The sequence below is a fragment of the Melospiza georgiana genome, chromosome 22, assembly GCF_028018845.1.
Source record: "Melospiza georgiana isolate bMelGeo1 chromosome 22, bMelGeo1.pri, whole genome shotgun sequence".
Taxonomy (NCBI): Eukaryota; Metazoa; Chordata; class Aves; order Passeriformes; family Passerellidae; genus Melospiza; species Melospiza georgiana.
Genome location: NC_080451.1, coordinates 5018749 through 5032203, shown reverse-complemented (window position 1 = coordinate 5032203; position 13455 = coordinate 5018749). Strand labels below are relative to the sequence as shown.

At 44.7% G+C, this 13455-nt stretch overlaps 1 protein-coding gene across 2 annotated transcripts in view; it reads right to left on the bottom strand.

Annotated features, from left to right (window-relative positions):
- The window catches only part of TMCO4 (transmembrane and coiled-coil domains 4), a 39523-nt gene that overhangs the window by 15765 nt on the left and 10303 nt on the right, over nucleotides 1-13455 (bottom strand). For both annotated transcript variants that reach the window (XM_058039542.1, XM_058039540.1), the window contains 6 exons: nucleotides 8404-8501; nucleotides 7747-7890; nucleotides 7132-7251; nucleotides 5648-5812; nucleotides 5028-5164; nucleotides 3469-3553 (listed from right to left, as the gene is read on the bottom strand). In XM_058039542.1, coding sequence (XP_057895525.1) covers nucleotides 3469-3553; nucleotides 5028-5164; nucleotides 5648-5812; nucleotides 7132-7251; nucleotides 7747-7890; nucleotides 8404-8501 — 749 coding nt within the window. The remainder of the gene's footprint in view (nucleotides 1-3468; nucleotides 3554-5027; nucleotides 5165-5647; nucleotides 5813-7131; nucleotides 7252-7746; nucleotides 7891-8403; nucleotides 8502-13455) is intronic.

Genomic DNA, 13455 nt, shown 5'->3' with positions numbered 1-13455 from the left:
AAAGGAGGATCATAAATAAAACTTTGCATACATCTCAAGTGTCCACAATTCACCTGGAGTTAGTAAATGTGAAAAACTGAGATTCTCAGACAGTGCAAAGGACCAAGCACTGGGAAGGAGAAGTGGGCTGGCCTCTGCCCAAAAAGGTGCTGGAAACCCCTAGAAAGGTCTTTCTGCAGACTCCCTGATGTGGGTTTGCACAGAGCTTTGAAACAGGTGAAGGGGTCTGAGATCCCACAGAGTGAGCAAATGTTGTTCTACGTGAAGCATGAGGAGCTCTTCCCACAGCTGATTCTATGAAAAACATGACCTGAACATGCAAGGGGAAATCCCAATTTGTTAATATTGATTCGGAAGTAGCAACAACTTGCCAATACCCAGTGAAGATCCATCAAACTTCTTTGATTTCCTTCTCCTGTAACATGAAAGCCCAGGGCCTGATTTGCTGAACAGCATGTTAACTTTTTAAGCATAATAAATCCTCCTCACTTACCAAAGAGCTGCAGCTGGGCAATTTCAGGAGGAATAATGATTGAATGAGAAATATTGGGCAGCCCTGCTACTTTCCTAAACTCCTGAACAATATATCAGTATCTTCCATAAATCTTTGTAAAGAGAGATGAAGGCTCTGATGCCACAGCAGTTAAATGGAAGACTCATGAGCAGAACATTCCAAATCCATCCTCAGCACCTGTGGCAGACCAGGCTCCACAGACCTGAGCCAAACCCAACATTTGAGGGAGAGGTTCTGCCTGGGCACTTTTCAAATCTAAATCCCTTAGCTTCCTTTCCCTGATAGCAGTAAAGGATTGGAGCTGCCTGCAGTGCCTGCCTCCTTTTCTGCCGTGTAAATCCCGTGCCTGACAAATCCAAATGAGCTCTCCTGGAATTATTTCTTATTGCAGAGCAATTTTTGCACCAATCAAAAAGAGCAAAGAGCAATTCAATTTTGTGAGTGTAATCTGTGAGCAATAAAGTCCTGTTCCCATAATTATGGGCAATGAAAAGGAAGCACAGAGTCTTGCAGGAAGCTTGTCCCAACCAAGGTTCTAAATTCCATGTCTGTGGTGTGAGCCAAGTGAATAAACAAGCAGCTAATTCATCAGGATCCTGAATATTTGGGCAAAGTGTTGGAAGCTTTTGTTTGTCCAGTCCTTTGTCCAGTTTATTGCTTGCTTAGAACAAAAAAAAAAAAAAATTAGCCTTGGCTGAAAAATGTTCATTTTCTTTGAATGTTGACAGGATAGAAACCTGGGAACAGATCACTGGCCTGCAGAGCAGCTGAGGCTTATGATAAATGAAATCTATTTCACAGTTTGTAAATCTTTTAGATGATGATGAACAATAAAGTCTGTAAAAGCAGTGGAAAAAAATTACTTAATTAACCATTTACCCTCATAGAGAGTGGCTAATGAATAAGGAGTTTTATAAAGGAAAATTTCCAGTTAAGTCCAAGCAGGTGAGAATGGAGTGAGAATGAGAGGCCAAAATTCAAACCTGATTAAGATGACTTCTCCAGAAAAGGTGTGGAAGAAAGAAGCTGTCCCAGACACCATAACCAGTCCTGGGAGCTGGGCTTTGCTGTGCCCTAGGGATGGAACTCACTGGGAAAGGGAAAGCATCTCAGCACATCAGTCCTGACTGCAGGGAGAACAGCACTGAATGCAGCCCTGGCTGTGTACAGATGTTCCATTCCCAGGGCTGAGCACAGCAGGGATCACAGCCCAGTGGGATAATGGTCACAGGAGCTGTGATCAGTCCCAAACACCCAGTGTGTGACACCTCACCCCTGTCACACACAGCTGGGTCTCAAGGTTTGGTCTCTGGTGGTAACAGCTATTATCAATTTGCATTAGTTTGCTAATTGCTGAGTATTTACTGAAAGGCATGGGAATGACGATGAAGAAATCAGAGCAATGATCCTCCCACGTGTCTCTGATGGCTCATTGACTCCAGCTCCTGCCATAATGGCATTTTCTGGAAACCTGCTGAGCTCTGGCTGCCGGAGTGATCCGTGCTGAAGTACCCCAAGGTTGTTGGATTGCTTTGCAGAGAAGCATTTGAACAGAATCTGTGTTCCTGCCATGGTGTTCCACTGGCCAATCCATCATTAGCTCTCTGTCCTCAGAAATGCCAGTGCCATCTGGATGCAGAGCCTGCATGACGAGGCCGTGTGTTCCTTTCATGTGAGGCATCCAAGTCCAAACCCAAATCAGTCTCAGCTGTCCCAGGTCCCAGCTCTGCTCCTTCTGTGGCTTGCTCTGGAATGTGCCTGTGAGAACGCCTTGGCAATCTGTGCTAAACATGCTGCTTTTCATCACACAAACAGCTCAGCTTGCAGAATTCAATTAAGGAGCTGAAAAATCAGTGTATGGTGGGAGCTGCTCTGATACATCACCACAGTACTTGGATTTCTTTGCAGTGGCAGCCAACCTTGCAGACCCCTAAGGATTTGCTCCCTAAGCTATGGGCTCGTGTCATTCCAGAGCCTGCAGACTGCAATAAAAACCTGGAAATTCCTCAGCCCTTGGCATTCTCAGGACACAAAATGTGTAGATCTAGGGCCAGATTAGGATCTGGGTTCTGGCTCCGGTGTAACTCACCAAGGATTATTCTGGATTTGATTATATTTATTTTGAGAACAGAATTCCTGTATTTGAAGACTTTTATCTTAAATCAGAAGTGAAGTTCTGGCACACAGCTGTCAGTCCTGACCTTCTCCATCCTCACTTGACTCTGTTCCCACCTTCTTGGATTTTACTGGACATTTTCCTTTATAAAATTCCCTAGTTATGATTTATTGTGAAGTAAGTGGTTAATGAGTTAAATTGCAACGTGGTGGGAAGGCAGGCTGCACACACTCACTGCTGACTCAACTCCAAGATACAATTTTCATCAACTGATCATAATGATTTTACTCTTTTTATTTTTTTTTCTAAATTAAAAATAGAAATCTATTAATAAACAGAACCACAATGGGTAATAAATTGGCAGATGGTTTTATACTTGACTTTGGGGGAAAATCACCATGAAAATAGCAGATGACAGTGGCATTTCAGAGACTTAAATGGAAGGCAGGACTCAGGGAATCAGATGCAAGAGCTGCAGAGAGCTCCCAAGAAAGGCAAAGCATCCTCTGCTGGGATCAGGCAGTGCAGGGGCAGCTCCAGACTGATCACAAATGTCACATTGTTGTTCACAGACCAAAATGCCCCACTGAAACCCCTCAAGTGAATACAGTGGATTTTTTCTGCTGGACTGGGGGAAATGACAGAAGAATTTGGCTCCAAAGGCATTTAAACCTTGGGGTTTTTTTTGTTGTTGTTTTTTTTTTGTTTGTTTTGTTTTGTTTTGTTTTGTTTTATTCTTATCCTAAAAGAGCCAAGCTGTATTCTTCCTCTTGGAACAAAAATTTCTCCACCAGGAGTAAGGAAAATAAAAGAAAAATGGTTAGAAGGTGAATGTTACCTTTTTCCTGAGCCATTTCCTGCAGGCAGAAGTAAATGACTCTGGCACCCAGGCTGAAGCCAATCAGTGTGACAGGTCTCTGGCCCTGAGAAAGAAGGAGAGGAAAAAATGCCACCAAATGGTGTTTTCTCCAGAAGGAGATCAGGCTGGAGATCCCTGAGAGCCTGAGACACAGAGCACCTGCTTGTGCATCACCTTTGAAATAGTGGAGCAATTTAGTTGGTTTCAAAGGGATCAGGTCTCCTCAAAGTTATGCCCAATTCAGTATGGAGAATGCTACATATTTGTATTTTGTATTTTTCATCTTTAGAAAATCAACTGAAAACAATCTAGTGATCAGAAGTTACAACAAAGGGGATGTTTCAAACAGAACCAAAACAGACACTGCCCTTGGTTTGAAATTTCCAAATGAAAACCTTATTCAAGGAACAAAATTTTCCTAGAAATGTTTTCAGTACACAGAAGAAGAAGCTGCAATACAAAAATACTGACCACTTCCAGATTTCAGGCTGAGTGACAGCAGCATGTGATGGTTATAAAAGATGAGGTGGCTTTTAAGCTTTAAGCTTTTATTTTGAACAGCCTAATAAGATTTTCTGTAAGATTAAAGGGAGCCTAATCCCAACATCAATGAAAAATGGTCTTTGTAATATCCAGGGAGCAGGTGTGCAATGGACACCCCAGACATCTCATTAACTGGTTTTAGACTCTCCAGCATACTGGAATGTGTGTTTTCACAACAGCAAATGCTTAACAGGCAGGAACAAATGCCCCATAGCAAAAGAAAGGGCTTGTATGAAATAAAGTTTATTGAATTTTCTAGGATTGGGTTTTTATGAGAAATCAAGTTTGTCCCTCCTCTGCTGTTCCACCTTGCTGGGACACACAGCTCTGGGGCCACAGCTCCCCTTGGGCTCCTCTGTGATCAGCAGTGACTGGTGTGAGACAAACACATGGGCAGAAAACACCAGCTCTGGCCCAGCAAATGATGGCAGGCTCCTGGGGGGCAGAAATGCCTTTTTTTGAGCCTTTTCAGAGAGACTTCTGTTACTTCTGTCAAGTACTAGCCTGTTCCCCTTCTCTGCAGGCAAAGCCACAGAGCCACTGGGCATTGGCTGCCAACCACCTTTCTCTCAGGTAGTTTTGCAGGTGCCTCTGAATGATCCATAAATATTTTTAACACTTTGTATTCTGCTTTCCTTTTCACCCATCCTCACCTCCTGCTCTCTGACTTCCACTAGGTGAGTGGGCCTGGCTGTGTTGTGACATGGTTTGGCCATAGGTCATTTATGACCTGGATCTCCTCTTCCTCATTGAGAAAAGCTTTAGCTTAAATGGAACAAATCTCAGCAGGATTTCTCTGATCCACTTGGGACCTCCTCCTTTTCCCCAGTAAGCCAAATATCTGCTGGTCACCTTCATGCAGCACTCTCTGTGTTTTTGTTTTATTAATTTTTGCCCCCTTAGAAAGATGCCATTTCACCAGCATGACTATAGAACTTCACCTCCCTGGGCCAGTCCCTTCCTGCTGTTACTCCTGGATAATTGTGGCCACTCACCTGCTGTCTGCTGAGCAGGATGTGTGCAAGGTGCTTGCCCACCTCAGCAGAGCGATGCAGGCACACTCCCCAGGGGTTGTCAATGACACTGGACACAGTCAGGAGGGATGCTGGCCAAGTCAAGGCTGTCACAATCCCTGCAACACACAGAGGTTCCTTAGAAAACATCAAAAGCAAGAGAGTTCACTGAAATTAAAGGCTAAGCCTAGGAGCTTATGTCATTTCCAGCTCTTCTTTCTTAATAGCTGTGCTGAGAAATGCTTTGCTGGACTAAAGATAAGAAAGAATTTGATGTTCTGCCACAGGGGGAATGCATGCAACCCACGTGTTGGGCTGTTTCTGTAGAGCAGTAAATGTGTAATAATAGAGGGAAATGAAGAGTCCCAGGTGAAGGAAGGTGTTTCCAGCTGTAACTTTAACAGAATGATGCAATGTTATGGTGGCTCAGCAGTCCAGGAAAGCACAGCTAAATTACAGGTGTGGTAGAGGAGGTTCTCAGGTCACTTCTGGGCAATGCCAGCACTCCCCCCTCCAAAACATTCCCTCTTTGGGAAAGCTCCTTTAACACTGAAACTGCACAAGAGCTACTCAAGCAGATCTAAAAGGATTTAGTTTCTTACCTGACAAGACAGTGAATTTTAGGGCTTCTTGAGCCATCATGTTGACAAAGCCATTCAGCAGGGAATCCAAGGCATTGCCAAGCTCCATCAAGTACTTGGATTCCCAGGCCAGGCAGTACTGCTCACTCGAGTGCAGCATGCTGCTCCACGGGGCTGTGAAGCTCCCTGGGAAAGGTTGCAAAGATGGAATTCATGTTGGGAGAGAACACAATGGCAAGAGGAGCCCAACAGAGGATCAGAACAAAACCTGCAGGACACTGGAATATTCTAGCAATGCCATGAATGACAGATCAACACTGAAGGGCAGAGCAGAACTGTCATCTTAATTAATTAAAAGCCTTCCCACAGTGTTTCTTCCCCAAACAATTCAGGTCAGGTTGAGGCAGCTGCTGAGCCAAGTGTCACAAGATCCCCATCATGGTCTGTCTTATTTGAGGACACATTGATTTGCAACTACTTGCAGCTCCAAAACCACAAGGTGGCAAATTCCATAAAACTCCTGTCCTCAGTCCTCAGTCCCTCTGTCTGAAGGAGTGGGTGCACAGACAGATGTCTTTTTCCTCCTGCTGTAAGGAGGAAAATGGATGACAACCCTAGTTTTGTTCTTTAAAACATTCTAGCAGATTGCTAGTTATGGAAGAAGAATGTGTGTCATCTGGAACTCCCTTTTACGGGCAAACAGACACAAAATGTTCCTGGAGGGACACACTTGCCTCTCTAACCCTGCCTGGGAGCCTCCAGCTCTGAGCATTTGGACCTCTGGCAAGTGAAGAGAGAAGCCAAAGCACAGCACTGCAAAATGAGAACTTCCCTGTGACAGCAAGCTGCAGCCTGGGAAGTGACAGGGTGAGGCACCCTTCTGCATTAATGATATCCAGAGTTAATTATGGTGCTTCTCAATAAACTGGCAGCTGTTCAGTCAGCTGAAGCTGAGCACATTAGCAGACAGGTGACATATTTTATATGACAAGCTGCACTGGAAAACAAAGCACTACAGACCTTTCAAGGTTTCCCCTGTAAGTCACCTCCAGAGTGCTGTGCTTAACAGGATTTACTTGACAGAACTTTCTTGCCAATAAACCTCATTAGCTGGCAGACATGGAGAGAACAAAACCACACTATTTTCTGTTAATTCCTGGTGGATAAACATAAGGTCTCAGAGATACTTTGTACTAGTGCTGGCAATCATCTTCCAGACAGATCTTTTCTGGCAAAACCATGCAACAGTTCCTACCAGAAACAATCCTGCTATGGCTGCTCCCAGTCCTGCTACCACCACCAACATAATGCCCTCTTTTTTTTTCCTCTCTTTGCTTGGGATTGCAGATTGAGTTGCAAAGTCTTATGGTGAGAATTGATGTGGCTCAGTTACCATGCCATGGAAATGTGGGGTAGATATGGTGCTTTGTGAGCACAAACACAGCCTGGAGCAGGATACAGCCACAGCTCTTGGAGCTCCTCTCAGCTTCTCATCATGCTCTTACCATATTTGCCAGTGCACAGCCATCCAGTGATTGCTATGGTGATGTGGAGCTGCTTCCCTTCCGTAAGTGGGAGGAATTCAAACTCTTCTATGGCTCCCACACGTTTCTTCATTTTGTATCCTACACAGAGCCAGGAAGAAACACACAGCTCAGAGAAGGCACAGAAAGGACACCCTCTGCTAACAGCAGGAGTTCGTTAAGAAATTAATTGGGTAATCTGGAGAGGGTTTTTTTCCTTTCCAAAACCCTCAGTCAGCCCATGCATTACTTATAGCATAGTAAGGAGCCAACATGATCTTTCTGAGCTTATGTGATCTGAGAGAATCCAGCAGAAGGGTTTTTTTTGCTGTAACAGCTGTTTTTCTCCATGGCAGCATCTTTCGAACCCAAAGCAGGAAGTTTTCATTTCCTTCATTAACCACACACCAAATATTCCTTCCCTATTTGGTCACCAGGGGCTACACAGTACCTTAATCAGCACTGAGACAAAAATCTCATGGATTCCACCTCAAATCGCTTCCCTCACTCTGCAGAGAGCTCAGTGGGGTCATTAACTGTATTTACAGATGTGATCCTGTGCCCCAGTGGCTGAGAATGGTGTGGTCACTCTCTTACCAGTAAGACCAGCTCCTGCTGCTCCAAAAAGGGATGCCATGACAGCAATCCCAGCAGTGGATCCCAAAGCAGCTGCTCCAGCACTCCCGATGATCGCGCCAGCTCCCGCAGCAACCAGAGGGGCAGCCAGGCCCCCTGTCAGACCTGAGGATGCAGTAAGAGATATCACCAAACTATCATCCCTTAAAAACCCCAGGCAGGCATTCCCCTGTGCTGGGAGAGTGCTGCTGCTGCTGCTGCTGGAAGAACTCTTTGCATGTTCAATAAAGAGGCTTTCTGAGACCCTCCCCAGGCCCTGATTCCCTGCCCAAATTCTTTGACTGACTTCAGATAAAGGAAGAATAATTTCAAAGTCAAAGGAAGATTTTGGGGTGAGCTGTGCTCTGTTTGCTCAGGAAACATTGATCTAATCTCACACTCTTGATTTCAGAGTTGAAGATCTGATCCTCTTATAACATGAGAGCAAAAAAGGAGAAAACATTTTTAAGGGGTGACAACCTCAGTTTAATACTTCCCCTAGCTAGTAAAGCTACACTGGGATAACTTTTCCAGCTAACTCTTTCATGTTTATTTTTGTGGGGCTGAAAATACTTTTCTTGGAGTCAGACCCCTCTCTGTCCCTGGGCTGTGTCCCCAGAATGCCAAGGGCAGCCTCACCAATCACTGTTCCACCCCCAACAGTTGCCAGACCGATCAGCAGGTATCTTTTCAGCTTTTTCCTTTTTTCCTTCTTTTTTCTTGAGACTTCTGCAGTTCTGTGGGGGGATTAAAAGTACAAAAACAAAGGGAAAATTCCAATGCTGCATCAAAATCTGCTTTTATTCTCTTCAGTGTAACTTCCCTCCCAGGAGCAGTAAAAAGGAACATGCAGGTGTGGACTGTGACAGCACAGTGAGATTTATGAGCATGGATTTAGAGATTTAAATTGAATGGATTAAATGGACCACAGATTTAAATTGAAACAATTTAATTGCTGACAAAAGCCAACAGATATTACTTACTCAGAAAACCCTTCCTAATAGGGCTGAAGCTTGTGAAAAAAAAAAAAAAAGAAAGAAACAAAAAGTCAAAAGCATTTCATTAACTATATGCTGCCTAAGTGTCTAAAAAACCACAAGAAAGCTAAGAAGAAACAGGGAAAAGTGTTTGAAATAAAAGGGAGTAAGGGTGATTTGTACTAACAAAGATGCAATTAAACTGTTTTGCAAAAGCAGTGTTTACTACAAGCTGCTTTCTAATTGCACATCACAACATAATAATATAATAGGAATTAAACACAGTCATCAGTGTGCATTTAAGCTGTATTTTAACAAGCTTATCAGAAAGAGGTAAATAAACCAAAAAGGAACAAATACCAGTTATTAGCCACTACTTTTGATTTCTCTCCAGCGTCTTTCTCTCTTACAAGAAGTGACTCCATTTCAGAGGAAAGTGGGAGAAACAGAGGATACTGGAGTAAGTTGTTTCAAGAGGAAGGTTCCTTCTGGCCTGTTTACACAGCAGTTAATCCAGGCCTTGAAATGTAACATTTATCTTGCTTCCAAACTTGGATATTTTCCCTGTTAATCCTAGCCTAATTTTGGATTTTCATGATCCATATAATTGCCTAATCTTTCCTGGAACCCCCTAAGCACACTGTAATTTTGATTAACACAATTTTACACGAGTCCCAAACAATATGCAGCTTTGTGAGGCGCAGCAGGAGGGGAATGGAGCTCAGTGGGTGAAATCCCTGAGTCACTGCACTCACTGGCAGAACTCCTATGGACCTGCACGTCATGGAGACTTTGTCTCCACAGAGCCCCTCCAAAAAACCATTGCTCATTACCTTGTGCAGCTGCAAACGTGGTGTCTGCAGAGAGAATCACAAGGTTGGAAGAGACCTTCAAGATCATCAAGGCCAACCCATTCCCTGACACCTCAACTAAACCCTGGCACCCAGTGCCACATCCAGGCTTCTTTTAAACACATCCAGGGATGGTGACTCCACCACCTCCCCGGGCAGACTATTCCACAACTTTATCACTCTTTGCATGAAAAACTTTCTCCTAATATCCCACCTATATCTCCCTGATACAGCTTGAGGCTGTGTCCTCTGGTTCTGTCAGTGCTGCCTGGAGAAAGAGCCCAACCCCACCAGACTACAACCACCTTTCAGGGAGTTATAGAGAGTGATAAGGTCACTCCTGAGTCTCCTTTTCTCCAGGCTGAACACCCCCAGCTCCCTCAGTGGTTCCTCAGGGGTTTGTGTTCCAAGCCCCTCTCCAGCCTCGTTGCCTCCTCTGGACGTGTCTCAACGTCCTTCCCAAACTGAGGGGCCAGAGTTGGACACAGCACTCAAGGTGTGCCCTCACCAGTGCTGAGTACAGGGGCAGAATGAGCTCCCTGCTCCTGCTGGCCACACCGTTCCTGATGCAGCCCAGGATGCCAGTGGCCTTCCTGGCCACCAGGGCACACTGCTGGCTCATGCTCAGCTGGCTGTCAAGCAGTGTGACCCTGTCACAGGGGTCTGAGGATGAGGGAAGAGATGAGGATCTGACTCCATGTTTCAGAAGGCTTGATTTATTGTTTTATGATGTATATTATATTAAAACTATACTAAAAGAATAGAAGAAAGGATTTCATCAGAAGGCCAGCTAAGAATAGAAAAAGAAAGAATGATAACAAAAGCTTCTGTCTCGGACAGAGAGTCCGAGCCAGCTGACTGTGATTGGCCATTAATTAGAAACAACCACATGAGACCAATCCCAGATGCACCTGTTGCATTCCACAGCAGCAGATAATCATTGTTTACATTTTGTTCCTGAGGCCTCTCAGGAGGGAAAATCCTAAGGAAAGGATTTTTCAGAAAATATCATGGCTACAAAGCAGTACCCCCAGGTCCCTTTCTGCCTGAGCACTGTTCAGCCACACCATCCCCAGCCTATAATGTTGCTGGGGGTTATTGTGGCCAAAATGCAGAACTCAGCACTTGGATTTATTAAACTTCATCCTGTTAAGACTCAGGCTAATCATTCCAGGTCTCCCTGCAGAGCCCTCATACCTTCCAATCGATGGACACACACTCCCAGCTTAGTGTCATCTGCAGATTTACTAATGAAAGACTCAATCCCCTCATTCATGTCATCAATAAAAACATTGAACAGGGCTGGCCCCAGCACAGAGCCCTGAGGGACAGCACTGGTGCCTGGCTGCCAGCTGGATACAGCACAATCCCCACCACTCTCTGGGTTGGCCATCCAGTTCTGAGCTCAGCACAGAGTGCTCCTGTCCCAGCCCTGGGCTGCAGCTTTTCTGGGAGTGTGCTGTGGGAGACAGTGCCAAAGGCCTTGCTGGAGTCCAGACAGACACATCCACAGCCTTTCCTGCATTCACTAGGTGGTCACCTGGTCATAAAAGGAGACTAGGCTGGTCAAACATGACCTACCCCTCCTAAACCCCTGCTGGCTGGCTCTGATACCCTGGCCATCCTGTAGATGCTACATGATGACACTCAGTATAAATTGCTCTATTATCTTGCCAAGTACTGACAGCAACACCTCTCCAATTTCTGCACAGCCACAGCTACTTCTACAGCCCCACAGACAAAGCAGGATTAGGCTATCAGAGAATCATGGAATCACTGAGGTTGGAAAAGATCTCCAGGACCATCAAGTCCAAGCTGTGTCCAATGCCCACCCTGTCACCCAGCCCAGAGCACTGAGTGCTATGTCCAGTTGTTCCTTGGACACCTACAGGGATGGGGGCTCCACCACCTCCATGGGAAGCCCCTTCAATGCCTGACAGCCCTTTCCATGAAGAAATCCCTCCTGATTTAACCTGAACCTCCTCTGGCACAGCCTGAGGCCATTTCCTCTCATCTTTTCCAAATGCTCTACTTTGTGCCTTAGTCACCAGTCTGAATGCTTGGCTTTGGTTAAAATTGCTCCTGGAGTTCTTTATACGAGTGCTGCAGCCAGGCTGTTCATACCTAAGCTGGCAATACCCAGCAATTTCTGTTCTACATGAGCTTCATCAGCTTTCACAGTCACTGCAGTGTGTCTCAGGCTGACAATAATGACAAGAGAGCTGGAACATGCCTAACTTGGAGTCAGTTGGAATAATGAGCAGTTAGAGTTATGTGGGGACAAAGAGAGTGGCAGCTAAATCCTGCCTGCTGATGCAGTAAATAAAAGGAGAAGTTCTGCCTGTCACTGCTCCCTAATGGCTCCTCCATTACCATTATCACTGGATTACCAGGCTGCTTTTATCCACTGTGGTAATTAACTGCTGCTTCTGGTATTTCTCTACCCTCACTGAGCTCAGATGTGCAGCTTCTTGCCTGAATCAAAATTATATTCAGAGAGATTGTTATGGGGAATTTCAGGTGATTTTCCAATAAGGAAAGGTGCAGGAGCACACATCAGCAAGTGAATGTTGTGATGTTTTCCAGTTTCTTACAGAACTGTGTACAAAAGAAAGGTTTCTCACCTGCAGGTCAGAGCACACTTGGTTTAACTAACACAGTTTAAGTATTTTGAGCATTATTCTTTAGAGTATTGTACATTTAATCTCATAGGTTCTGGGCCTCAATCCAACAAATCCACATCAGCAAAGGCAGGAGCAAACCTCCTGTTAACAAATATCAGTAAAAACACCTGTACAGGAGCTGCCAAACCCCTGGTTGGTTATTCCTTGTTCAAAACCTCTTGCTGGTCAAAGCTGGAAGCATCCCAAGCACATAATGGTATTCCTAGCCCCAAAAACTGTGAGGTCAAGGTGGTGACAGGTTTATATTTTACTTCCTTTCCCCATTGACTCCTGATTTCAAACCAAAGAAAGGGTCATCAGTTCCCCACAAATCTCAGCCTTGTTTAAGCAGAGCAACAAAACTGTGTTCACACTGTGGTCTTGGGCCCCTCTTACCAAAAGGATTTTTCTTTTCTTTTTATCCAGTAGATATTTACTCCCATGGCTGCAATTTGTGCAGAGGACAAGCCAGGAACCCCACGGCAGACACACAGGAAGCCCACAGGGCTGGCAGCAGGGTTTGAAACCCACACTGTTCTTTCACTGTTATCAGACACAGCTTAAAGGCCCAGCACTGAGTCTGCTTGCACACACTACAGCAAAACAGTCCCCATTAATACCAACCCTTGCTCCTGCACACCAAATGTTTAGAAGTCCACGATCTTTGAGATTATTCTGACTTTTCCTTTTTACAGTGTGCTATAAAGTTAAGCATTATTTAAACACAGCTCTTACTGGAAGATACCCATCACATGCTGGACCCCATGGCAATCATCTGACCATGGCAAGGGTGTTGATTAAAAACTTTATTAGCATTCAGGGTAATCTCATAACCTGTTTGCTGAGTTGACAGATGAAAATATTTCCCTTGAAAGTCCACTACAGACATGTTTACTGCCTTAAGTATTGCTAAACTGTCATACAATTCCTGCCTGATGAGAGGAATATAAAGATACTACATTTCTTATAGATACCAAGAATTATAAATACTAATTCTATGTTAATAACATAGAATCATGAGCCAGGTCTGTACATATCTGAAGATTCAGCCTGTTGCCCTCAGAAATCTCCCTTCAATAGGAGTTACCCAGCTGTCTCTTAAAGATGCTTAAAGAGAGATCCAGAGACAATGAACAGCTGAGGATCTAACCCTGATTATCTGCAGGAACTTCATTCTGTAAGAGGCAGTTCTAGCTGAAG